The sequence below is a fragment of the Poecilia latipinna genome, unplaced genomic scaffold (genome assembly GCF_001443285.1).
Source record: "Poecilia latipinna isolate Pla-1442-1.1 unplaced genomic scaffold, P_latipinna-1.0 Scaffold209, whole genome shotgun sequence".
Lineage (NCBI taxonomy): Eukaryota > Metazoa > Chordata > Actinopteri > Cyprinodontiformes > Poeciliidae > Poecilia > Poecilia latipinna.
Window position 1 is genome coordinate 174,364 of NW_015112825.1, and position 27,433 is coordinate 201,796.

The 27,433-nt window shown below is 40.0% G+C and overlaps 4 protein-coding genes across 4 annotated transcripts; 2 read left to right on the forward strand and 2 right to left on the reverse strand.

Moving 5' to 3' along the window:
* The first annotated feature begins 447 nt into the window (after positions 1 to 447).
* On the forward strand, positions 448 to 3,280 carry LOC106946847 (zinc finger and BTB domain-containing protein 5-like). The gene has a single exon (XM_015031501.1). The coding sequence runs from the start codon at positions 874 to 876 to the stop codon at positions 2,863 to 2,865; it is 1,992 nt and encodes a 663-aa protein (XP_014886987.1). The 5' UTR covers positions 448 to 873; the 3' UTR covers positions 2,866 to 3,280.
* Positions 3,103 to 7,499, reverse strand: grhpra (glyoxylate reductase/hydroxypyruvate reductase a). The gene is made up of 9 exons (XM_015031505.1): positions 7,276 to 7,499; positions 6,892 to 7,022; positions 5,763 to 5,835; positions 5,557 to 5,673; positions 5,335 to 5,423; positions 5,105 to 5,206; positions 4,784 to 4,919; positions 4,540 to 4,670; positions 3,103 to 3,716 (listed from the first exon to the last, which is right to left on the reverse strand). Exons 1-9 carry the CDS (start codon positions 7,362 to 7,364, stop codon positions 3,595 to 3,597), a joined length of 990 nt encoding a protein of 329 aa, XP_014886991.1. The 5' UTR covers positions 7,365 to 7,499; the 3' UTR covers positions 3,103 to 3,594.
* Positions 7,500 to 8,597: 1,098 nt separating this feature from the next.
* LOC106946848 (protein phosphatase Slingshot homolog 3) lies at positions 8,598 to 23,922 on the forward strand. The gene is made up of 17 exons (XM_015031502.1): positions 8,598 to 8,754; positions 11,578 to 11,746; positions 14,781 to 14,818; positions 14,923 to 15,112; positions 15,904 to 16,019; positions 16,134 to 16,202; positions 16,869 to 16,934; positions 17,592 to 17,774; positions 18,247 to 18,342; positions 18,466 to 18,592; positions 18,822 to 18,868; positions 19,010 to 19,156; positions 20,828 to 21,028; positions 21,122 to 21,311; positions 21,410 to 21,502; positions 21,578 to 21,673; positions 22,603 to 23,922. Exons 2-17 carry the CDS (start codon positions 11,699 to 11,701, stop codon positions 22,792 to 22,794), a joined length of 1,899 nt encoding a protein of 632 aa, XP_014886988.1. The 5' UTR covers positions 8,598 to 8,754; positions 11,578 to 11,698; the 3' UTR covers positions 22,795 to 23,922.
* mrpl18 (mitochondrial ribosomal protein L18) lies at positions 23,609 to 26,886 on the reverse strand. The gene is made up of 4 exons (XM_015031506.1): positions 26,617 to 26,886; positions 26,376 to 26,544; positions 25,084 to 25,318; positions 23,609 to 24,199 (listed from the first exon to the last, which is right to left on the reverse strand). The coding sequence occupies exons 1-4, from the start codon at positions 26,702 to 26,704 to the stop codon at positions 24,122 to 24,124; spliced, it is 570 nt and encodes a 189-aa protein (XP_014886992.1). The 5' UTR covers positions 26,705 to 26,886; the 3' UTR covers positions 23,609 to 24,121.
* Positions 26,887 to 27,433: the final 547 nt, after the last annotated feature.

Below are 27,433 nucleotides of genomic sequence, written 5' to 3' on the forward strand. Positions count from 1 at the left end.
CGAGAAGATGCCAAACAAGAAAAAAAGCCACATCCATCAAGATTGAAATTTGCTGATGACAATCAGCAGACAATCAAATATCTGCTGATAAGAAGGTTTTATGGGTCAAATGAATGATTCTTCCACTTCTTTGATAGTTTCATGATTCTACCATTTCTAATAAGGAGAGTAGTCAATCTATTTCTGGTCAAATTTACTCCAGGAGTTTGGAGATTCACAAACCTGCTTGTTTCTTAGAAACTGAAGGGACATATATTCAAATATTACTGTAGATTTTTGCAAATATATTGCGCTTGACCACAAAAGTTTAAGGATTTCACATTTCTAACATTTTTTCTTCTATTTGTCGATTTTTTTATTTTATTTTTTTGCCATTTGAAAATTTTTTTTTTTTTCTATCCGATGTTGTACTTCCCCAAGTTTACCACTTGGGGGCGGTGTTGTTAGCTGAAAGTCAATGAATGACTGCAAAAGGACGGGAGGCTCAGACAATGGATGCGATTATGTGAGCGCTCTGGATTAAGTAGCGATGGTATCACAGAGAGGCATGGGACTTGATATAAATCGAGTGTTTCAGCAGCAGAGAGAAATGTGCTGACACTGACCCTATTCCTATTTTTTGGAGGTAAAGCTCGAGTCTGCACCGCATCCCTTCGTGTTATTGTTGATCCAGGCCCGCCCATACTCCACAGCATCTCCGGGAAAGCCGAGGACAACATTTATCTATTCATTACAAGAGAGGAAGGTGAGTCTGCTGAGGAAGCATCTCATTAAGATGAGATGTGGACAATATCAGTAACCTGCGTATAAATATTGTTTCTATAACGCAACGGATACTCGAATATTCTTAATTAAGAAGCTCCACTTGCTGTGATGGACTTTCCAGGACATTTCCAGCATATTTTCAAACAGCTCAACCACCAGCGCCTGCATGGCCAACTATGTGACTGTGTGGTGGTGGTTGGAGGTCAGAGCTTCCAGGCCCACTGCTCCATCCTGGCTGCCAGCAGCTCTCACTTCAGGGCTCTCCTCAGCTCCATTGATGAGGGCTCAGGAGCTCAGGAAGTAGGAGCCCGCCATGTGATGGAGCTGGATCCGGAGGTTGTGACACCAGAGGCCTTCTCCACCCTCCTGGACATGATCTACACCTCCACCCTCTCCTTAGGGGCCTCCAATGAGATGGACGTGTTGTTGGCTGCATCCCATCTCCACCTCAATGCCGTGGTCAAGGCCTGCAAACTGCACTTGTCCAGGAAAAACTTTCCTGCCTCAGCACCTAAAGGCTGGAGGTCAGTGCAGCAGCACCAGCTGCAGCAAAGTCTGTGCTCCCAGGTGGCAACTGTTCCACAGCATCTGGTAACCTCAGCCACAGAGGAAGACTCTGAGATAGAGGATATGGGGATGGAGGTGAGTCAGTCTGGAGAGGATGAAAGCCAAGGCCTGGAGAGGAGTGAACAATTCACAGCACCATCTTTGAGACAAAAACGAAAGTCAGATGAGGAGCTCCTTGGTGACAAGAAGAGGATGTGTAGCTACAAAGAGTGTTCACCCACTGTGACCAGGAGCACAGAGGAAGGTGGAGAAGATCTATCATCATCAGGCTGCCTGAAGACGACTGGCAGGCAATGGGACAACCGAGGTGACGATGAAGACGAGAAGGAAGAGAAATATGAGGCAACCAAGGGGGAGTTGGAAGAAATCCAGCTGCCAACTCAGTCAGACAGCAGCACAGGAGGGGCAGGAGTGTGGAAAAAGGCTGAAGATACAGATGGAGACGCTGGGGTTAAAGTTCAAGTTGGAGAAGAGGAGCAGGGTGAGCCAAAGATACTGATTGAGGTGAAAATGGAAAATATGGGCTCTTACTCCAATGATTTAGAGACAATACCAAACAATTCTCCTCCATCACCACTAGAGGCGCAAATTGGTGATGAAAAAATGAACATGGCTGACCCAGCAGAGGCTGATGGTGTAACATTATCATCACAGCTGTGCACAGATGTTCACACAGATACGCTGACAGGGTCTGGGGATCTGGGTGGGGACACAGTGGACGGTGAAGGCCTTGACAGCTTCTCTGAACTTGCCTTTTCCTGCTTTCTCAATCCCAGCAGTGAAAGTGTAATGGGAGCTTTGGGAGAAGAAGATACTCTAGCTAGTCTGACAGCTGCTGCTACTGCTGCTGCTGCTGCCAGTGATGCTCCTACAGCTCCCGAAGATGCAAGAACACAGAGTCAAATGGTAGAAGAAGCAAGTGCGTCTTCTGTCCAGCCCTCTGACTCTTCATCATCTCTTGTTTTTCCAGTAACCCCTGTCCCTTTGCAGCAGATTCTCCCAACTCAGAGCTCTGGATTCAGTGACACAATCATCCTCCAACCCAATCAGAACTCCTTGGCAGGGTTCTTGAGCGGCATCAGACCGAATCTCAGTCTGGACACCTCGCTCGTCCAACCCTCCAGGGCCGGGAAAAGCTCTGGGGCTCCGGCTTTCCGTCGCATCGCCCCCAAAGTATTGCCTGGATCAGAATCCTGCACAGACACTCCCTCTGGAACAGCAGGTGACGGCGCAGATAGGCCAAGCCTGACTAGAGCTTCTGAGGATGTACTCTCGAAGTGCAAGAAAGCGGCTGCTGAGGACCACGTGCTGCTGGTGGAAGGGGAAAAGAAATACGCCTGCAAGATCTGCTGCAAGACCTTCATGAACCTGACGGACTGTAAGAAGCACATTCGCGTCCACACTGGAGAGAAACCCTATCCCTGTCCAAAGTGCGGCAAGCGCTTCAGCCAGTCCTCCCACCTCTATAAACACTCAAAAAACACCTGCATGAACTTTAAAGACGATCAGGCCTTCTCAGACTCTCTGCTTTAATCTGTGCTAAAAAAAAAAAATACACACTGTTCGAAATCATGAACATTTATCATAGTGAACTCGTGAAATTCTTAACTTTATATGATATGAAATAAAAGAAATTCACGTCTTTTCCTGTTCTACACTGTATGATTTCTCGTTGTGGTTATTATAAATGAAGGCAATGTTGTAAAAATGCTATGAAGACACCATAACTCAGACCAGAAGAAGTAAAAAAAACTGAGAGTAGACATGTTGTATTTGGTCATCTTTTAATTCTATGGCTTAATTAGATGCTAAAGCACCAATTTTGTATTTTTAAATGACAGTTCAGTTCTGTTCTTCAAAGAATGGTCTCTATGCAGAGCAGGAGCGTTTTACTGTTTAGTAAGTGCAGATCTGCAACATCAATGTCTGAATAAAGTACTGATCACCATGTACAATGCACATTTTTTATAAGAGAAACATCTTAACAAGGTAGTAAAACATTATTTCTATATTATTTCAGATGGTGTGATGAAAGATCAGTACAATTTAAAAAAAATACAAATAGTAAGACTCTTTGACTAGACACAGAGGGTGTGCTTAACCTTCTTTCCAAGAACTTTACTACATTTACTAGAGTGATCAAATCAACTTCTTAAGGTGCTAGAACATGTCTAGACTGCATTAGGACTCCCACCACTATTTTCTACCTCCCTGTACAGTTTTCATGAAGCAGCGGTAGGCACGGCGGTTTCTTTTCACTGTCTATAAGCGGAGTTCGCTTGGCATGTCCAAGCCCTGCAAACCTCCCAGCAGGTTCTGAACAGTCAGTGCTGACATGACGCCTCTGGTGGAGTAAGTGGCACTGCCTATGTGAGGTAACACCACTGCACAAGGAAAAGAGGAAAGAAAAATGAAGGTCAATCATTTACATTTTTGCTTATAAAAGTGCCTCTGCAAACCATAAACTTCAGTGCATTTTGTGGAGGTTTTTATTTGACTGACCAACACAAAGTAGTACAGAATTGTGAAGTGGAAGTAAAATGATTTATTTATGCCATTTTTAAAAATTCTTTGCAAATAAAAATCTGAAAGGTGTAGCACGTATGTATGCAGCCTGCCTGATTCAATGACTAAATAGAATAGATTTGCTGCAATTACAGCTGCAGGCCTCAAGCCTACAGCTTAAACTCAGGCAGACTGAACAGAGAGCATTTGTGCAAATCAATTTTTAAATAAGATAGACTTAGGTTTAGGTCTGACTGAACCATTCTAATACATGAAAATGAATTGCTGTAAACCCTTAGATGTCTGGCTGGGTGTTTAAGGAGAGTGTTGTGGTTCTCAAGATCTGCCTTGAGACCAAATTTTCAAAGCCTTGGTTTTAGCTTTTATTTTTATTTTTTTTTAGCCTCAGATGTTTTGGTTTCTGAATTTTCCTCAAGACAAGTTAAGCCCACAGTAACACAAGCCTTTTTTTTACTGCAACTTAGTGTGAAACTACTAGCTGTGTTGTGAGAAGATAACAGGAATGAAAAAAGAAGAGGGAGAAATATTTCCCAGCGTAACTGTACAGACATTTTTCTGTCTATACCACTAATCTGGAGCTCACTTGTAGGTTAGCTTGATACTAAGCTGCCACTACTGGCAGAAATTTGCAGTGACAAAATGTGAAAAAAGTTCACGGGGTATAAATACTTTTGTACTTACCACAGTTTTTCAGGGTAAGAAGCGGGTGGTTTGTTGGGAGAGGCTCAGGTGTTGTAACATCCAGGCCGGCTGCAGCTATCTGTCCGCTCTTAAGAGCCTCATAGAGGTCTTCCTGGTTCACCACAGCTCCTCTAAAACAAAGAACTAGTTACATCGCCATCGTCATGTATCGTCGCAGCAAAGATACCAGAAGGCGGCCTGCATCTGCATGTCTGGCCCTCCTGTGCAGCCTTTAAATGTCTACCTGCTTGAGTTGATGAACACTGCAGTTTTTTTCATCTTGCTGAAAAATGCCTTGTCACACAGGCCCTGAGTTTCTGGTGTCAGTGAGCAGGAAACCACAACGAAATCACTCTCTGACACAAGCGTGTCCAGGGGAACTGCCCAACAAAGAGGAGACGGAAATAAATGTAAAACGCAGATGATCGAATGCACAAATTAATTTTTAAACTAATCCTTGGTACTATGGTTAAAAATTTGACTTTGTCTGCGCTGCCATTTCCTCCTCACCATACTTTCCTTAATTCCCACTTTCACTTTGTATCACTTCCAATGGTTTTCTTACCAAACTCTCCATTCACCTCTGCGGCGTGGGCTTTAGCCGTCCTTCCGGCATACAGCAGTCTCTTAACCCCAAAAGGAAGGAGTCTCTGAGCTATGGCCATACCTGATCACAAAATATGCAACCAAAAGTCTCACGTTTACAAGGTCAAGTCATATAACTTCATGTTATTTGGACAACACAGAATCTGCCACGTAGATCTCCAGCTTCCAAGCAGCAACAGAAAAACAAACCAATGCGTCCCAGTCCAATGACCCCGACAGTGCTGCCCGACAGGCCGTAACCGCACAGCCAGAGAGGTTTCCATGAGCTCCAGCCACCACTACGACAAAGAGAAACACCTTTATCTAATAAGAATGTAAATTCAGGCAGCTGCTGCCGTTTCAGGTTAGAAAGTAACAGAAACACAAATAATAAAAGTAATTAGTATAAATAAGTAACCCAGTGAGGCTAACTTTTTGACCTCCTCCACTCCCTCTGGTAACCGGCGAGCAGTGGCCAGGAGCAGAGCCACGGTCAGCTCTGCGGTGGCGTCGGTCAGGACATCCGGAGTGTATCCGACACGTATGCCGCTGTTAAAAGGGAAAGAAAAAAAAAAAAAAAGCTGAGAAAGCGTGAAACATTTCCTTTCAGTATATTTGTTTCATTTACTGAAGCTCACCGCTTTTTGATCTCATCTAGAGCCAAGTGGTCGAATCCCACAGACATGGTGCTGATTACTTTTAGGTTTGGCCCTAAAATCAGAGAGGGAGCAGCTGAAATGTTGCGCAGACTTTGTTTTAACACTGGATCAGAGAAAAAAAAAATAGACTAAATTCTTCAATAAGTTACAGTGCCTTGTGAGTGTACTCATAGACCTATATGTGTTTTTTGGGGGGAGGTCTGAAATGAAGCAGCACATGACTGTGAAGTGAAAGGAAGAGAAAACATGGTTTCAAAAGGTTTTTTTTCTAATCTAAAAGTGTGTCACACATTTGCATAGATCTACTCTGATACCGCTGAATAAAACACAGTGCAACGAGTTCTCTCCAGTTGTTACCTAATAAGTCAACAGAGTTTGAAATTTCCTACATTGCTGGAGGCTAACACTGCACGTCGCTGTGAAAACATCATCCACACTGTGAAACATAGAAGTGGCAGAATCATGCAGTGGGAATGTTTTTCTTGAACATGCAGACCACATTTTTGTTTGGAAATCCTTCTGAAAAACAAGTTTCTTTTTCCTACCGCTTTGTGTTGCTCACTCACATATAATCCATTTAAGTACATTGAAGTTTGTGGCTGTAATATGTGAACTGTGATGGTTTGAGCTGTATGGACACTTCTTCAAGGCAATGTAAATGAAACAGACTTACTGACATCTGCCACTGTGACAAACTAACCCAAGAGTTTAAGGAAATGAGCAATGCAGTTCTATTTTTGTAGAAAAAAAATCATCTGTAAGTCGCTGTATACCAGAAACATAAAAATATTTTTCCACTTACTGTTTTATTTAATGGTTTAGTTAGATTTTTTAAACAATTCTCAGCAACAACCTTATGAGTCCCTCTAACTTTAAGTTTAGCCACATTTAGCTATGTTTAGGTGCACTACTTTTGCTTTTGAGTGAAAGCAAAAAACATATAATATTAATAAAAGACATAATTTGTGGTTAACCAACATTTAAAGAGCTACAAAGGATCCCTGGGATGTACTTTGGGTATCATGTCACACAAATGTATTATTCTCAGATGCATGTGGATAGTTGCTCAGATTAGGTGAATAGGTGTTGCTATCAGAGCGATGCCTACCTGCAGCATCCAGGACCTCAGCATCGATCTTGTCTGACAGCAAACACAGAAGACCATGAGCTCCCTGGACTCCTTTAAGAAGCTCTGCCCTCGGGACAGGCTCATCCGAGTCCCACTGAGACACCTCACAACTGTTTGAGTGGAGACAGAAATGAAGGTAAAAATGACAATGGGATTTATTGTCACTATTGTAAACTAAATGAACACAGACAGTCATCTCAGCTGAAAAAACTGTCAGTAGAAGATCGTATGAAAGCACTGCAAACATGCTGACGTTTTATGTAACTTGGGGTCAAATTATCTCAATACACGTGAGCGCTAACTAGCAGGTTTTTAGTTTATTGTGCTGCTTGTTCTTTGAGACCGTTATAAAACTCTCCTTACACGCCAGTCGCTCCTGAAAGGATCTCCGTTCCCTCTTGGGGGATGCGCCTCGTTATGAAAACCTTCATCAGTCCCCTCACTGCTTTCATTACAGTTCAGCGACACAAGTTCTCTGAACTCTCTTTCGGGTGGAAAACGACCGACTGCTGCAGCTTTAAAACCATGTAACCTTCAGTCAGCCCGCCTACCACTTCTTCGGTAGGCGGGCACGACACAGGAAGTGCCCAATTTTATGCTTAGTGCGCATGCGCAGAGTCTTTACCCCCCTGCCCCCCGTGGGAGCAAATCGCTTCCACTTTAGTTCAGTGTGTGAAGATTGAGAAGAAGAAAAAAAGAGAACCTCTTGAATATTATAGAAAACGCTGTTACTGTTTTAATGCAAAGCACAACACAGCGTCAGGCGGAAAACGACTTGTCTTTGAGCTCATTAGAGTAGAAAAGCGTTGCGCAATTTCCGAAACATAATATTCAGACAGAAATCAAACTATCTTAATCAGTAAGATATCCAGTACATGTGGATTACAGCAAGCAAGTTAACCACATTGTTTTATGTAAACATAATTGGCTATTTTGTACTTAAAGATAGTTGCAATGAAAAGTAAATATTTATGTCTTTCATACGTTTAAATATGTTTTCGATTGTTTGATCGCAATATTTATGTTTTTTTGTTATTTCAAGGTATTTTTATTAGTTCCAATTGGTCTCCAGGATATCATGTTAGACGTTTTAAATAATTCTGTACTTTTTATTTTATTTTTGTAATAATAATAATAATAATAATAATAGTAATCTGCGTTAATATAAATGTTATGTTAAACTCAAGCATTCTTGTGGATTTTTGCTGATAGGTTCCTTGTCTTTCACGCCTTTTCCTATATGAAGCACAATGGTGGCAGCATCATGCTGAGGATATGTTTGTCTTGAGCAGAGGGTGAAATTCCTGACCTAAATCCAATGTGTGTCACTGGTGCTCGCTATCAAATCTGGCAGATTGCTAAGTACCGATACAAAGCAGTCAGGGAGACGCTCCAAAAACATTTGCAGCTATAAAAGATGGTTCATTGGGCTAAATACAATCTAAATCACGTTCGATTTCTACTTCCAACTAAGACATTTTGAAAACACATATTTTCTGCCAATGTCTGAAACATAAAAATGCCATTAAGATACATGAAAGTTTGTACATGAACACTTGACAGATTCCTTCCACTCAACGTCTGAATCGTCTATCTGATAAAAGTGAGTAAAGTGACTGCTAAACGGGTTAATTATTTTTAAAGGCTTCCTGTGAGTGGCGTCACCACCACCACCACCTCCTCCTCCTCCTCCTCCTGCCCAGCCCGGCGGAGCAACGGCCGCTCGCTCGGCTGTAAATGGTCTGTCGACGGCAGCAGAGGGCGGAATAAGGAGCTCTGGGTACGGAAGGCTTACCCAGACGCCAAAACAGGAAATTAGAGCGGAGGACCCAGTCTGGAAAGGTAGGATATCGACTTATTTCTAGTAAGGGATTCTCATTCCCGCTGCCTTTGGAGAGCAGCAGTAAAGCCTGGCTGGGTTAGCTCGACCTGCTTGCAGCTGGTTCACAGATTCCGCTGCTGATTTGTTGCGTGCTTGTTCTGCTGCTGTGACGAACCCCGGAGTTACTTTTAGCGCACTTGTTAATCAAACTGTTTATTTACGAAACGGCGAAATGTCAACAATACAACATGAGTATAATTTATCAGCAGGGCCGGGGGCTTAAAAAGCGTAATTTCTGCCGTATATTGCAGGCGCTGCTCCGCTGCTCATACAGTGATGGGCAGCAGACCACAGTACACACTGTGCTTTGCATGAATAACGGGGAAAGCTGGCCAGGAAATTCTGTATTTACTGTCATCTGTTGATATAGCTGCCCAGTTATTGACATCCTCCGATATTACTAACTCCTTTGCTTAACCAGTCTACGTTAAGTAAACTTATCAATATATAGGTAACCTTTTTTTTTTTTTTTACTTCCCTTTATTTGTAACATGTTATATTTAGGCTATTATAAACTGAGTCAGTTTAAGCTCAGAAATGTTGCCCAATGGTTTAAAAGTTATATATAAATGAATTAGTTGCATTGCAGTCATCATTGTAACTCAGTGTGCGCATTAAAAGACTGAACTTCAGTATTTGCAGTGCATTTATAGGAAATTTGAGGGGAAAAAAAGCTCAAAACAACAAAGTATATTTTGTTTGTTGTTGCCTTTGTAGATCAGAAGTGACAGGATGTGTTTCGTTTGCTTTGAATAAGTAAATTAGGAAAAAAGTTCTTCAGTATTTTACCTGCTGATCAGCGTTCAGCGTTTTAGTTATTGTTATATGCAAATGGTAAATTGAATCCCAAATAATAGAACACAAAAGATGACAAACTATTTGGAGGATATTTTAAGGAATAACCCATTTTTAAATATTCCTTATTTCTTTCTAAAAACTTTTTCATTTAGGATGTTGTGCTGGCTGCATTGTCAATCATATTTAGAAAACTCTAAAAAGAAAGGTGATAAGTAAGCTCGTTTCAGAAAGAAGTCTCTGGATTTTTTTTTTTTTTTTTTACACAATAGGTTTTGTGGTAGGAGTATTTTGTTGTAAAGACAGACAAGGTTTCCCCCACAAAACTTGCTAAGCCTGGTGGTTGGGTGCTAGGGCAGTCATTCATCCAGCGCCCATCATGTTTTTGAGCTAGAAAATGTTTAAAGTTGACACAAAATTTTGATAATTATGTGTTATTAAAATATTGGAAGATCAATACCTGAACACCAACTATTAAGTCTTTAAAATGCAAGTATTTTAAAAAGACTTTAAAAAAAAGAAGAAGCAATGCTTAGCCTGGTGGGAGCACAAGTAAAGCCTGGTGGCCTGCCAGGCTTATGATATACTGGGGGAAACTCTGAAAGATCATTCTCAGGTCAGTTCTGCCAACTTATAATGCTCCTTCTGTCACAGCTGTTGCACAACCCCAAAGCATCATAGAACCAACACCATGCTTGTGTAGTAAGGGTCGTCAAACAATCAGTTTTTATTTCTCAAAATATATATATTCTTATTTAACCCTTTTTTTTTTCAAATTCAATTAGGACTTTTGATATATTAATCTGCAAACATATGTAGTATTTGGGAATGGTTTTATTATGACCACTTTAAGATGAAGGTTATAAATGTTCTGAAATAGCTCTATAGTAGGAAGGTGCTCCAACATTTCCAAAGTTTGATAAATCAGCCAGAGATTATAGTCTGGAAATTTTCCCTTAAACAGAGGATTTGCAGATAAAATATTGACGAGCTGAATTTTTTAGTAAAAACTTCCACCATTTTCATTTCAGATAAACAACATGTACTTCACTGCACTTTTTTCTGAGCTTAAAAATATGTCAGATAGACATTAGGACATCTGCGCTTTGCATAAATGGGAACGATTTTATAATTTCTTGAATTTCTGTTGGATTTATAGTCCTTGCCTGTATCAAGCACACTATAGCATGTTCTTTTTTTTTCTTTGTCCTAGTCAAAGAAATTCACAGGTCAGGTGTCAAAGAAAGTTGATAATCTGGTTCAGCCCAGATTCAGCGTATTTCTGGTTATAGCATCTTACAGAAACTCACGGCTGCATATTATGAAAGAAGGTTTTAAGAGTAAGAGATGTGTGAGGGAAATTTGCATAATCTGATCTTTCAAAATAATGTTCCATAGCCGTACCACATTAATTACTCTGGATTATTATTATTTTTTTTTTTGCCTCGCATGAAATCACTTCTGACGACTCATGTTATGTGCTGGCTTTTAGTACGTGTTGAACCAAAAGTTATTTCGTACGGCTGTTTAGTTGTTGTTATTGCTCTTTCATATTTCATTGCACCACTGCAAAGTATTTTATCCTTAGTTGCATCTAGCTTGTGAAGAACTTTGTGCGGCATGAGCTGTTTGAAATGTCCTATATAAATAAATTTGACATTAGCATTAAAAGCTGTGTAATTCCAACTGCTCTCATCTTACTTGCAATAGATTCATTTTTTTCTTGAGCAGCTTTGTGCATTTTTTTTTCGACATCAGTTCTTCAAAAGCGGCTTCCTCTTTACAGTGACAGGAGTGTTGTTGCCCAGACATTTTTGTCCAGCCATTTCTTATGAGGTTAGACCTTTGGCCATGTTGAAAGATAAAAAGATATAACTCGTTTGAAAGCTCTGGATAGTGTAGTGTTATCAAAAACACAGTAAACAAAACCATATGTATGTTATTTAATGTATCTAATCTAACCTTATTATCTGCTTGCAATTTCAGAGAAAAAAAAAAAAAAAAGAAGTGCCCTAGCACCAACGGCTTGCTGTTGGCTGAGGAACCTGCAGAACCTGTCTGGGCCTGCCAGAAACCACTGGCCCGCCGGAGTAAGACTTGTACTGTGCAATGGCTCTGTTGACCTTGCACAGGATCCCATCCATCTCCACCTCCCCCGTGAGTCTCTACCCATCTCCATGTTTACTGTCTCCTCAGATATTCAGTTGTTTACTTTATCTGCACGTCGATCAGAGCGTCTGTTTGTGCAGAGACCTGTTAGGTCTCTGTGTGTGTGTGTGTGGGGGGGAGACGAAAGAAAAAACAACCCTCTGAATGTGTCCCTTTGTGGACACCCGCACAAGGATGATGAGCCCTTTGTTTATTCATTAACCAAGGATTTGATTTCACTGATTGATCTTACCGCACAGAACATTAATGGAAGCAAATGAATAGCGTTATTTCTGTCTGAATGCTTTTTGAAGCTGTTAAGCACATGCACATAATCATGGAAACACATTATTGTTGACCATTGTTTTTCTACTATCTTCTCTCTTTCACTCTCTGTCACACAGTCATGGAAATAATGTCAAAAGTCTGACTGTTCTGTTCTTTATCATCGCCCACTAAACCATAAATGACTTAACTCCAGCTCCAAGTCTCATTCTTTGCATATTTTGTCACTGAATCTAATCACCAATTATCTTAACTTGTTTTCTCCTTTTTTTTTTTTTCCTTCTTCAACCCCTCCTCATCGTTCCCCTCCTGGCTCCTGCCCACTTCTCTTTAATTTTCTTTTCTTGACTCTGTCTGGACTTGTCAGTTGCGTAAAAGGTAACGTTACTGTCTCATGTTTCTTTCCATGTAAACTCGTTTTCTCCAGTGCTACTGCTACTTCTCTCTTGTTTCTCACCCCTTCTCTTTTCTTGCTACGTGTTTCATTTTTATATTTCTTCTTTTTCTTCTTTTTCTTCTTCTTCTTCTATAATTTGGCTGTTTAGTTAAACCCCACCTCCAGCTTCCATTTTAACGATGTTTACATATAAGTAATATGTTTCTCTTTAATGTTCATGATGAAAAAAACAACAGAATTAGTTTGCCATTTGTTTGTCTTTAATCAGAAAAGAAAGATGGGAGGTCACTTGAAGCAGTGTGTATCAACGCGTAACGTTTTTATTTAGGCTAACTATAAAAACGAGAATGCAATATATATGAAAATATGTGTTGTAAGAATTAGCATCTGTAAAAGAGGGAAAACATTTTGTGCATTCATTACAATGGGCTCTGTTTTTAAAATATACAAATTATCAGATAGGATTAGAAAAAAGGATTTGAAATTATTTTTATTTCATAAATGCATTTATTCTGACTGAATAATTGAATTCTACTTTCTTCAAAGTCAAAAGTTTACACGCACTAAGATTTGCTTTTTTGCTTTAGCAATTTTTAAAGCTTTGTCTGCTTTTGCTAACTTAATTTACAACATTGGTATTAGTTGTGGCAGACCTGTGGATGTGTGTTAAGGCATGATTCAGACCATTTCCCTGTGAGGCAGCTTGGGAAAATCTAAATAAATAAGAAAAGACAAGTGCCTCCACAAATCTGGTTTCCAGATTCCTCGAGGTGCCACATCGATCTGTTCGGACAAGAATTGTCCGAATTGAAATTGACATTTGAAAATGTCCTGCCACCTTACAGTTTCCCAAGGAATCAGGTTCTGTTTGGTGTGAATCAACCCCAGCATGTGCTGAAGGGCCTCTATGAGGAAGAGGCCGTCACTCCACAAGCAAGATTTTTAAAAATCCAGATTACAGTTTGCAAATGCAAGCGCTGCTTTTTGGAGGCATGTCCTTTGGTTTGATGAAACCAAATGAAAGTGTGTTTGTCCATGATGTCCATTGTTACATTTGGAGGAATAAGAGAGAAGCTTGTAAACCTGAGAGCTTCGCTCCAGCTGTGAAGTACAGAGGTGGCAGAATCGGTTAGCAGTTAGCGGCAGGATGGACTGGCACACTTCACAAAATAGATAGAATCACGAAGAAATCAGATTACGTAGAAATATTAAGGTGGTATCAAAAGCCTCATTGGTGAAGTTAAAACATGGGCACAAACGAGTCTTTCAAAGGGGGAGGTGCAATATGCACAGCATGTTTATCCCAATGAACTGACTCATTTGTTTAATGCAGAGTAGAAAGGTATTAGAAGATGGCCAAGTGGTTATGTCATGAAAAAACCGTAGGTTGTTTTAGTTCCCAAATCGGCCAGAAGCAACTTTTTCAGTAAAATCTTGTTTTAGAGATAGAAATATTAAACTTTTTTTAAATTATGTATCTTTTTCAGCTGCTCATTATCTCACATCTATGTTTGCTATAAACCCAAAGCAGAAAGACGTAAACTCTGTTGAATTGTTATATTGGTATCGCATTATTCACCAATAGCACTCCATATTGCTTGTCTATAGTCGTGCAGCCCCCGTGAAGGACAACAAAATGTTTTGGTGTGGCCATCGTAAAACCCTGATCTATAATAGAAAATATGTGGGCAGAGCTGAATGAAGGTGTGTGCGAACGAGGCGAACTACAAACCTCACTCAGTTCTGACAGGAGGAGTGGGGCAAAACTCCAGCAAACTATTAAATGTTGCACACTGAGCTTGTGGAAGGACATCCAAACTGTTTGACTTTAGTCATACAGTTTAAAGGTAATTATGTCAAATACTGTAAACTTTTGAGTTTGAAGGAAGAAATAATAAAAACTGCAAAAGAAAAGTATTATTCTTGGATTTTGTCGTGATTAAATGAAAGGAGGGAAAGTTTAACACACATGTACATTCATCCAAGAACCTTGGCTGAAAATGACTCCAGCATGCACAAGCATAATGGATGCTATACATAATATTACTGAAAAGCCCATTTATTTCATGGTCAAAACATTATAAAGATTAATTTACACACAGATACATGTTTGAAACCTTTCTTCTTGTTAATTATGATGATTTTCCACTTACAGTTAATGAAAACATGACATTTTCAATTAAAATATTACATCAAAGCAACAAGCTACTTTAAAAGGCAATTTTATTTATTTTCAAAAGGTGCTTTTAATCTGACAAGCGAGTCTTTGTCGTAACATATATTCTAATTTGTTGAATTTGACTGTATATTACTCTGCCACCTTTCTTATGAGGTTTTCTTTTAAATGTATTTACTTTGAAGGATGAAAGCTTCCAAAGAAGAGGACGACTTCAGAAAAGGTAAATATCTACTCATTTTCCAATAACCCTAACATGTTTTTTTTTAGTTTTTTTTTTTAACATAGTCATATAAAACGAATCACTTTGTGTCTGTCTGTTTCCAGAGAGAGCTTTGCTCTCGTTAAAGGAGCTGTCCTTCTGCTGGAAGATGACGATGCTCGGGGTATCAAACATGACACTTCTTCCCAAGACGTGACTTCTCCTGTGAAAAAAGGCAGTGGAGCGTCAGAGACACAGCACAGACACCTCCATGCCATGCTTGAACAGCTCAGACCGGAAGACACCATCAAGCTGGTGAGCCCCGGTGTTGAAATGCATGTTACACACAGCACCCAAAATGATCGGTTTCTCTGATTTTACTCTTTATAGGTGTGTGTTTGAGTAAAATGAACATCTTTTTTTCATTCTGTGGACTACTGACAACATGCCTCTAAAACTCCAATCAAAAATTTAGTGTTTATTTGCAAAAAATAAGAGATGGCCAGAATAATAAAAACGACACAGTGCTTTCAGACCTCAAATAATGCAAAGAAAACAAGTTCATATTAATTTAGAAACAACAGTACCAATTTTTTTTTAACTCTGGGGGAGTTCAGAAATCAACATTTGGTGGAATAACTATGAGGTTTTCAAAGGGGTTCAGTGCAGTGGTCTCTTAATTTTTTCCAGAGCTATTTATGTAATTAGTAAAGCCTAAAACTTGAAGAATGGGAAGAATTTGTCTTACAATCACTCCTTAAAAATTCAATTTCTAGGCTACAAGGTTGGGGTTTTGATTGAAAAAAACAAATATCTTTTGCTGAAGCCAATTTGTTATTACTGTTCTGGAAAAATGGCTTTATGATTTTAGCTATGTTTCAGACGGCCTCACACTGTGGATATGATGGATACGGTTCATGATCTTCCTTTTTCCTTTAGCCTGATGTTTTCCTACCTTATCTCACAGTTTTTCAAGGAGAGAAGTCAGCTTATGATACTTTGTAACATGTGGAGCCAGATAAATATTTTTGGTTCCATCAGGCGTCATGAAAGCATCATTTATTTTTCTGCATTGACTAGTCCTGTGGCTCTGTCTTGTCACCCAGGCGGTGGAGCTGGAGTCGGTCAGCACGGTCAGAGTCAGGTATCTGATCGTCGTCTCCACGCTGGCAAGCAAACAGGAGAGCATTCTGCTGGGCATGGATTTCCCCAGCTCAGAGAGGTGAGGGTAACTTAGATGGCTGGTGTACTGTTCCACAGGCAGTGCACAGGATAACAAAGTTTGCTTTAACCCTGCCAAATCCAAATTCCGTACCTGCACCGTGTCTCGTTGCAGCACTCACTGCACTATCGGCTTGGTCCTGCCAGTATGGAGTGACACACAAGTGTATCTGGACGGAGATGGGTGAGATACGTTTTAAAAATGTAGGACTGAAGGATTTGAAGTGAAATCAGTCTGCAGTCTGGTATTTGGGATTGCTTCCAGAGACATGTTATTTATAGAGTTGACTCATTTGCTATAAACTACACATGCTCACTCTCTCAAAAACTCTTACATAAACATGAAGCTCGTGTGTTCACGGAGAGTTCAGCAGCTGAAAGCTTTAGTGGTTCTGCCGTCGCGTTAAAAGCATCAAGTGTTCAAGTGTCTGTAGAGGAGCGTTGGGAAACAGGCTGAAGCATCCAGGCTCACGTGGTGCGAGAGCTGTCTGCTGTGTATTAACCGATCCACCGTCACATGCCGAGTGTCACACAAGAGGCTTTGATCGGTTGCCATGTCGCACCAGCGCGTTCACCCCTTATAAGGCCGGATCACACCTCTCGCAGTGTCGGTTTTTCTTCTTTCTCGCTGCCTTCACATTTTCATTTTTCACTTTGCTCACCAGAAATGTCACTGATTTGCAGTGAAAACGTCTTTCTGCCCTTTCTAGTTGCCTGTGTTTTTCCAGCATTTGTTTCTTATCAGATTTTTCTTCCTCCTTATCTATGTCTTCTCTGGAGTTTGTTATCAGAGTTCATATCTGGGTTTTTTTTTTTTTATGTTTTTGTTTGTTTGCTTTTCTTTTTGCAGTGGTTTTAGTGTGACGTCAGCAGAGGACACCAGAAATTTTAAACCAGTTTCAATGCAGACCATGTGGTGAGTTCTCATGCTGATACAACAGAAGTAAAAACTACAATAAGAAGGAATTTCAGGGAGAGGCCAGGATGAGCTCAAATTTCATTTTTAGCCCCCCAGGCATTTCAGTGCTTTTTATTTCATGCCAGTTCTCAGAAAACGGAGTCAAACTGGAATAACAAAAACATTTTGGAAAGTTTCATCAAGTGCCTACCTGTTACCCCAACTACACTCTTAACCTGTTTTGGAGGTGTTTTCACACCTTGCAGTGGCCACTGGTCTGTGGTAGCAACACATTGGTCTCAAGCTACCACATTCCACAGAAGAAAAATGTAGTCTTGGATCTATGTCATTTCTTTGAAGAAATTAAAAGCTAATTGTTTCTGCAATCTGTTCGATCGCTCGCAGCCAAGTGAGCGATTTTCCTGCTGTTTTCTGAGGATTAGCTGTTCAGCTCCAGCATCCCAGTCCTCGCTTGGTCCTGACCCAATGTGGAAAAACCTTAATGGCATGAATGCATTTGCAGTAATGGGACAGTAAAGAACAGGCACAACCATGCAGTCATAGATTGTACTGTAGTCTTTTTTTTTTTTTTTTTTAGATTAGCATCTGTATTTAGAGCTGTCTGCTTGCACCAACTACTTGTTTAAATTCTCCACCCGTTTCGTCTCCTTTAAGGTCAATCCTGCAGGTGCTGCACGGCTGCTGCGAGCGGGCAGTCAAAGCAGCCTTAATCCCAGGATGTGGCCTGGAGTGGGCCCAGCACTACGCCCGGCAAATTGAGTCCGATCGGTTCTGCCTGAACGAGTGGGAGGCTATGAACGACCTGGAGTCGGTGCGAAGGGTCAGTAATGGAGAAAGGTGAGAGGGCTGTTTCTTTTTTTTTACTTTCATTTTATATTAGATTAGTGATCTGAAACACTCCAGCCAGAGGTGGAACAGGAAACTGTCTTCATGTTATTTACTTAGTTAAAGGTTGAAACACAGCCAGTTTAAACGGCTCCACAACAAGTAGGTCATGCATGAACAATCTTATCTGAATAGAAAGTGCATTTTGGCACTTTCTATTTACAAACAATTCTTACTCTGCAGATACAGCAGATAATGATTACATTTGCAGCCGTTCTTAAATATATCTGAACTGATCTATTTGCATTGAAGTTGATTAGCGTTTAGTTGTAATCGTGCTTTGTGACTGATTTCTAGTTTGTCATGTTTCACCTCTCCATGCAGCTGTAAACTTGAAATGAGTTGTACTGTTTGTCCTCGGTTCCTGTTGTGCAATGCAAATATGTCACAGCGTGTTAAAGCTTCTCTTTCCTTGTTTGAAAAGCTCTGTAGACAGAGTTTCCAATGAAAGGCTCATCAAAGAGCACCTGAGAGACATCATGAGGACCGAAGACCTGGACAACCTCACGTCCAAAATGGTAAGACGTGCGGGCAGAGGACCGAGAAGAGGTTTGCAGTTCTCAGACCAGCAGGAGGTTAAATATTTAACGAATGTGCAAATTTTGTTAATGTTTTTTTTTTTTTTTTTTTTTTTTTTGCCGGGGCACCCTAATTTGGAGTCCAGGATAGGGTTTGATATGAGACCCTACAAGGAGTACATTGATAATGAGATCTTGGTTACCATGGCTCAGATGGACAAACCCTCAAAAATATTCGATTACCTTTACCTGGTGAGTGTTTCTGTACCATGAGGCTGTAGTAAAGCTTACCACCATAAAGAGGGCTTTCCCTGCTACAGAGGTCAACAAATTGACAGAAACGAGCTTTTGCCAGGATGTTGTCACATGACCTTAACTTCCCCTTTATGGGAGATTGTGTGTCGACAGCGATAGGGAAGACAGCCTTTCCGCCTTCTTGTCTGTTTCACCAACTTTCTTTTTGAAACTATTGTTGTTTCAGGGCTCTGAGTGGAACGCAGCTAACTTCGAGGAGCTACAGAAAAACAAGTTGGTGTTTGTTCTTGCTTGCAACTAATCCCCACAGATCTGTCTACATGTCTCTGTGTCAGATTATTTAACGACGTGTGTAACTCAGAGCTATGCGTTTTGCTTTGCTGAGTCACTGATCTGCTTCTGTTTGTTTTTCAGCGTCGGGTACATTCTAAATGTCACAAGGGAGATTGACAACTTTTTCCCAGAATCCTTCACTTACATGAACATCAGAGTGTATGATGTGGAGGCCACCGACCTGCTCTCTCATTGGCCGGACACGTACAACTTCATCAACTCTGCAAGGTGGAGCTCGTTCACCAAACACAGTTTAAAGTCAAGCACCTAGAGTTCACAGTTCGGGCTGCATGATAGTGAGGAGGTTTGCTATTGCCACAGTATTTCCACCACGCTCCATGCTGGCCATAAAGCATATGTGCGCTCATCAGTGAGGATTTACAACACATTAAATTAGGGTTTTATTGATGCATTTTTTTTTAGGGATGAAATAATTATGCAACTAAAATCTTTTTAAAAAGTTATGTTTTCTCCAATCCACTCTGGGTCAAGACTGCTCTGAAAATGCATGCAAAACCCATTGTTAAGATAAATTACTTATTGGTTGAAAGAAAATCATTTAAAATTTCAAACAGCCAGGGGTGTGAGTAATTTTAGTACTACATTTATTTTAATTTGTGTTCAACAAACAGTTGGAATCAACACATTAGCCAGCAGACAAGAATATGTGGGAAAAACTAATTTATCTACTCATAAATTATTGTTAAATGTGATCCTCTGTGTTGACGCACTTTCACTTCTTCCTTTTCTGTTATTTTAGGTAGCTGGAAGTCGCACAAAAATGTGAACAATAGGTCTCAGAAAAGCTTTTAGGCAGAATTGGTCATCTGTAAACAGATTAAATTAATATTTTAACATTGGGCTACTTTTTTAACTCGCTCATTGCTGTCTTGAAACCTGATGAGTCATTAGGATAGCTTGACTATTACCACAAATATGGTGGAAAAATATGTCCCACACAAGCCTGCTTTCTTAAATTACAAACCAAAGACAACTATTTAGCAAAAAGTAAAAACTACTAATGCTTTAAAATGGCAAGTACAAAACCTGATTATATGTTCTGGCCAGTAGATCTGGCCATTATTTATACTTCCATGAATTTCCAAAGCCCTTTGATGATTCTCATTGAGAAGCTTCGTGACCAGACAAAACTTCTCCAGTCAGGCGACGAGTCGGCCCGTTTCATGTTTATAACATTTAGGTGAGATGTGTTGCAATTTGGACTTTGTCCTGGGTTTATTTGAACCCTCGGCACAGGTAGATAATCTCTGAGACAAACTTTGACATAAGTACGTTGATGGTATGAAGTAATTTTATTTCACCTCTGCAATTTGAAATGAACAGAACGTAGTTTGATCTGAAATTTCTCCTGACTGACACATCAGTAAGCCTGTGGCAATAAGCAATTAATCAGTTAATCACCTGATAAATTAAAATGAGCTCAATAATTTCCATTCTGATGGAAATTAGAAAACAAAATTGAAGGGTGATTTTGTTTAGACATCATAGTCCATTTTATTTATGGTTTATACTGTATGTGCTTTTTATTTTTGTTTAATTTATTGCTTTTGGTTGCTGTATTTTATTTTGGATATTTAAAATATCTTTCAGTTCCAGAAAGTGGCATCATTGTTTCTGAGACAATTTATAGTTCAGTAAAATTTGTTGCCGTAACAGTCCTACGCATCAGCACTAAAAGAGACAATGCAAACTTCTCTATTTTTCAGGCTTATTCTACTTTAGAGATTTTTGAAACTCTGAGTTCAGTTTATCCGACTCGTCAGAAGTTTCCCCCTGTAAGCGGCATCTCTCTTCAAAACCTGTTATATTGTAGTCATGCCTCGGTTTCTGCAGCACTCTCAGCCTCTCGAGTGATTGTCCCTCCTCTGTGTGTCACAGGAAGAGCGGACAGGCGGTGTTGGTGCACTGTAAGATGGGAGTGTCCCGTTCTGCATCCACGGTGATCGCCTATGCCATGAAGCAGCAGCACTGGTCTCTGGATGAGGCGCTTTCTTACGTTAGGGATCGGCGGTCCATCGTCAAGCCCAATGACGGTTTTCTGAAGCAGCTGCAGACCTACAGCGGTATCCTGAACGCAAGGTGGGGTCCGACGCCGTACGAAACAGCTGATATAAATATTTGTCCATTCTGATTTAATGAAACTGAGGAGCTGTGATGTGTTTGTCTTTGCAGCCAGCAGCGTCACAGCGCTCTCTGGAAGCCAAGACAGAAGTCAGTCCGAAAGAGCAAGGGAGAGGAGGTCGACAAGCCAGGAGGAGAGGACAATGATGAGGAGGACGAGGATGAGGATGAAGACGAGGAGGATGATGTCGATGAAAAAGATTCAGTCAGCCCGGATGAGAAAAATAATTCAGAGGAAGAAGTAATTTCATAATTTCTAAAACAAAAAAAAAACAAAAAAAATTCTTCAACATTTTAAAACTGACTGACTGATATCGTGTGATTCTCAAACACATTCAGGTGTTTGAAGAACCAAGTCCACAATCTGACACCCTGCAACTTCCCAGGCAGGAAGGAGCAAGTCCCATTATCACTATAAATGAACCAGACAAGGTGAGCCAACGAGGGTTTTTCACCTACGACGCAGCTGCAGATGTTGATGGTTGACTACGTCTCTTTATTCTAAAGGTTGTTCCGAGTGTGAGCCGCAGTGGCAGGATGAACCTCTTCTCCCTCATGCAGTCCATAAGCGAACTAGATGACATGGATAACAGACACGAACCGGTAAACAAGATGCTTATTCTCATCCTGAGTACAGTTTAGTTTCAGTAAAATTATTTCTTAAGATTCAGTTTTTTTGGGGGGCCAAATTTTGTTGGAATTTTCTGCAAACATGCAGATTCAGTTTGTCTACCGACAGGTAAATTTGATCAGTTATGGCATCATGTTTCTTACGTAAAATAATCGTTAAAGAAAACCTACAATGCTTTACAATATAAAACAGACGGGTTTCTGTTTTATATTCAGAAACAGAAGTAAGAACTTTCAGCACCAGCTGTGGAAATGTAACTTGGTGAAACTGTTCTGGGTCAGAGCTTTCCTGTGATTCCTCTTCAGAGAAATGCACCAAAAAATAGTGTGACTGAATAATTATTGTGTTCCTCATAGTTTCCAGAGCTTATCTGGTATAAATATTTTGCATTGGCAAACATTTTTTCACTTGAAAGTCGCACCAGCAGATATTAGGAAATATTTAAACAGACCAACACAAAATATCTTATCATTCTGAAAGGGGAAAGAAAATACAGTCTTTATTTTTTGTAAGTAAAAGGGCTCCTGTCCTTCAATACCCCTAAATGAAATCCAGTGCAACCCATTACCAAATCTCATCATAGATCATCAATTTGTTCTATGAAGGCCTCAGAAGTTGTTGGAGAATATTGGTGATCATAAAGATTAACGAACACAACAGAGAGTTCAGGGATGAAATTGTGGAGAAGTTTAAAGCAGGATTAGTTGATAAAACACTGTTCCTGCTTCCTGATCATTAATGTATGTAATTTGAAAATGTCCAAGTAGAGCATTTCCATATTTTATATAATTGAAAGACTTCAGTATATATATATTTTTCTTTCAGTAAAATGACCTCCATAGGTTTGAGCCCCACATAATTATAGACGTTCAAAACAAAAACCTGTTTATTCTGTCCAAAGCTTCCTGGCAGTCCGAGACGCTCTCCGAAGCAGCGGAGGCGCAGCCACGGCCGACGGGGGCTCACACACCAAAAAGCATGCGTTGATGTGTCACCAGAGCCGCGCTCCCTGCCAGACAGCGGTCAGAGCAAGCACCAATGCGAACAAGGAGAGGAACTATCAGAAGCACACAAGAGGGACAGGGATCAATAAAGGAAATCCCAACGGTGATGAACCCAGGAAACATGCCAAGGAAGGTCTGTTGAAGCTATAATTTACGTTTCACCAGCCCTTCATTGCACATCTGAGCTCCTACTAACACCTGGTCTGATGAGGTTCTTTCTGCAGTATTGCTGTACCTGTGGCAGACAGGATTCCGCATAGCTGATGTCACAGTCTGTCTAAGTGGTATTACGGTTATAAAGTGCTGTCATTATGACCAGAGCCTCCTTCTGCCCTAATGGAGCTCTCCCTTCAACACTCCAGAGAGCTCTATGCAATACCTGTAATCTCTCGTTCTCTGGCAAACACCGGGCATCAAGCTCCCACTTCTTCGCATCTTTTTCTTTCCAAAAGATATTTCTTGATGTCTTATGGAAGGATTTTACTGTATCCAAGCTGTGCGTTACGGACCACGTTAAAAAGCCAGTTTTATGGCGCATGCCTGATTGCCAAACTGTTTTTCTACATGCCAGTGAATATATTTAAATGAAAAGCTAATGTAAGGAACAATTGTAGACCATTTTATTTTTATTCTAATGTGTACACCAGGACTGCATGAGTGCCTTCAACCTGAGAATGACATATTTGCTGGTGTTTTTATGTTTTTACTATGAGGAAATTGTCCCATCTTGTATTTTTTCCTACAGTGTCTCACTTGGCTTCATCAATGTGACTTCCAGAGATTGTGCTTATTTACAATACATAAATATCCGTATATAATTGCTGGTGATCTGGGTGCATGTTTTTGTGATTATATACCAGCCTGTGAGACCAAATTGTTCAGGGTTTCTTTTGTGTGTGTGTGTGTGTGTTTATATGAACTTTTATTATCAGTTTATTATCCACCAGATGCTGATGTGGAATATTATTTCATGCTGGTGTTATTGAGTACAACCAAGCTAAGGCGTAATTCATTAAACCTGCATGTGCACAAATTTAGAGCATTTACATGCACTTTATAATCCCACACTGTTCACACTGCCTGAGGCAGCCCTGCACTGTACCGTGATTGGTAACTTTAAGTTGCACCCAAAGCTGGTCTGTTGTAAGTTCTTGGCTTTCTCCACCTCACTCTCGTTTACGAAACATTCAGAGTGACAAATAAAGAAATCACACTCCAAACATCTAGTCTCTTTATTAAACCACAAGAGATCAGGTATATTTATTTATCAGACAAAAGACATTATTATTCAAATTCTCATAATATTGCCTTTTGCTGTTGTCTCTCTAATGTAACTATTTGTACAGTAATAAAAGAACCTGTTTAACATACAATGAAATTTATGATACCAATATATGTGACAAATGATGCTCAAATTTAGGTCCCAACATATTTCCTTTTGGGTTCACTAAGGATGACTCCTCCCTGCTTCATTGCAGCTCTGAAGGCTTGAACCTGCAAGAAGAAGGAGATTGAAAATATGCATTTACTTTGAAACGGTGTGAATTAGTGATTGGTTAATGAGGAGTCATGAAACGTTTGGACACATTGAAAAAAACTATTGATGCCGTCACCGAATACTGACACCTGCTGGATCTTTAAAATACCTGCAGGCATGACCGAGTATATGCAATAATATAATTCAAGTCATTGTATTTTAGATTATATTATATTTTAATTTAAATTTGAAATATCTATTTTTAGATACGGTCAAATAACGTGAACATGTATCATCATGTGAAAATCTAAGCAGGTGTGCTGTGAATGCGGATGCGTGCAGACAGATTTCTTTTTCCCCTACAAACTTATTTTAAAAAACAAATTTCTCCAACGTTTTGAAATCGAGTCCGTTACGCTTTTTTGATACAAGTTCTCCGGCTGTAGAAAACATCTGCTCACAGGGCACAGATGAGGCTGGACTCTAAAGTGCAAAGAAATTGTAAGGAAAAAGAGGAAGAGGTTTGGACAGATTGTCTTTTGATTGCAAGTGAGTGATTCCAGCAAAAAAGTTTAGAGAAAAAAAAACAACTTAAAAGCCGGTGCATTTATTTACTGTCCTTTGTATTAGAAGAACTAAAATAATTACTCTTCAGTTGGGAAATTCAAGTTTTAGTCATTTAAAGTTCTTATTCCTAGAAAATATGGATAGCTACTTAGGATCTGAAAGTTTGGCCCATCTATTTTCAATTTGAATCAGATGGACTATCTCCTAGAAGTAATAAAAAATCATTGCACATCAGTGGAAGTAGTTAGTACACAAAGAAATGCACCAAAAAAAAAAAAAAACATGAGGCTTTCAAAAACAAAGTCATCCATCAGATTCTGCAGCCAACACTCACTCCCTCGGATCGGTACGTCCAGGGAATGGCCCGGTACACCATCCTCATGATGCCCGCCTGCTGGCATCGATGCGCCAGCACCTCGCCCACAGCCTGACACGCCGCCACGCAGTTTGTGGAAGCCAGCTCCTTCTTCACGGCCCACTCTTTGGTCGAACAGGTCAGCACTGGGACGGGAGAAGTGCAGGAGAACACTTCTGCTGTGACGTGACGTTGGCTGCGAGAAAACATCAACCTGAAAAGATGAACAAAACAGAAGTAGATGGTGTAGAGATTATTATTTTTTTAATTTAAAATGTTATTCTCGCAAGATGAAACAACATACTTTGTTCTTTGAAAAAAATTAATTTGGGTACACAAGTTTACATTTATTATGGGTGTTTCTAATCCACACACAAACAAAATATCCAATCCTTCATCTGGAAAATGAACAGTTCAGCTAAATCAGGGGGAATTCAAAATTAATATTACACTTAAGTCTCCAGTGAGAGGATAAAACCTATAAAAGTCCTAATATGAATGGAATAAACACAAACATGCTATGCAAGCTTACATGTATGTTTATATGTATATTTTTAAAGGTACATACAGTTTTTGTTTCAATATGTTTCATATTTTGTTTTAATTACATGGATAACTAATGTATTAATAATATTATCAACAGTCAGGTGATATTACTAAAATTGGCTAAATTTCCATAACTGGGGAAAGAAACATTTTCTTTCCCCTGTTATGAATAATAGTTGTTGTCGTTTCATAGTATAGCTGTGGATTCCATTACATAATTTGTAAGGAATAACGTGTGTCCAATACACACCTTATTGATACATTTCAAAACAAGTCCTATTTCTAGGGTCCTATAAAGTCCATCTTTTGATTCTGGGGAAGATTAAAACTCAAATAATCCTCTAACTTTGTTCTCATCATTTCAGTTTCCAGGCTTTTGTTCTTTTCAGCCTCTCAGAGCCTCGCTGTAAACAAAGAATTATCTTCTATATAATAATATTTTATTTTAAAGTCGTTTCTAATGTCATCCAGGTAGTTCATGTCTCATTTCAAGGCCTTTTTTTTTCCAGCTCCTGAGAGGTGTCAAAAGTCCCTTGAGATTGCTTTGAAGTTAATATGTAACATAGCCTCTAAAATACATCAGTATTTTACCGTGAACATTTGGAGAAATATTTAGGCAAAGTAGATTCAAAGAGCATCATGACATTGAAATAGCCTCAACATCACATACTGGAAACTCCCACTTTAAAAGGGGGGTGGGGGGGGACCCAAAGATCTCTTTTTACCTGTGGTAGAACTGCTGGTGAGGCCAGGTGGTCTTCCAGCCCCGGTCCTTCACAGCCAGCGCCATCCGCTCCAGGTTCCGCGGATTTCTGTTCACGAAGGTCGGGTTCACCGCTTCGTTTTCATTCGGGGTGGGCTCGGGCCGAGCTGCAGCCTGACCCAAACACCGAGCTGGTACCAGGAACAGCTAACCAGTTAGTAACAGCAGCGACTCAATGACAGCAGCACTATTTGTTGACTTACCTGAGTGCTTTGAAGCGACACCAGAACCACACCGCTGAATTTGACCCATCAACAGCCGAACACTCCGATTAATTTGCCTCAAAGCCATCTCTGTTTGACCTCTGCTCCGCTTAGACAGTCAAATTCAGTTTATCCGTGAACATCTAGACACACTTTGTGCCCTTAGATAATTTCAAACCAACTACCCTTTTCCTACACACTATTTTATAAGGTTTCACCGTGACAGAGGGAGCGCCATCTTTGAGACTCCAATAATATCCGGTTCACTTGACTGGGTGTTACTTGAAAAGAAGCACGGATAGAAACAGTCGATTATTCCGAAAAATAGAAACTTGAGAGGGATAACTTTGTGTAACATATGTATATTTTTATGCTTAATTGTTTATAAACAAGTAGGGGGAAAAAACATTTAAATTTACCCTTTCTTAAAATTTATCTTCAGACAATAAGGAAGCCCTTTTGGTTAGATTAACACCAAATGTATTTATTCGGATGCAAGATGCTGTTACCCTGAACACCATCACTATCCTGAAACATGGTGGTGGGGGCATCATGGTTTGGAAATTCCTCTCTTAATCATTCACGGGGAGTTTGGTTTGTGTTGATATGAAGATGGGGAAGGGGAGAGAAACAAATCGCTAGACACTATCCCTTGAGGTCTGGATTTGAGGACCCCTGGTGCAGACAATGACCATGAATATAATTCCAGAGCTACAATAAAGAGGTTTAGATCAAGTAATGTTTTTATGTTTAATTGCCGAGTCAAAACCTAAATTCCAGCTGAGAATATGTAACAAGAGCTGAAAATTGCTGCTTG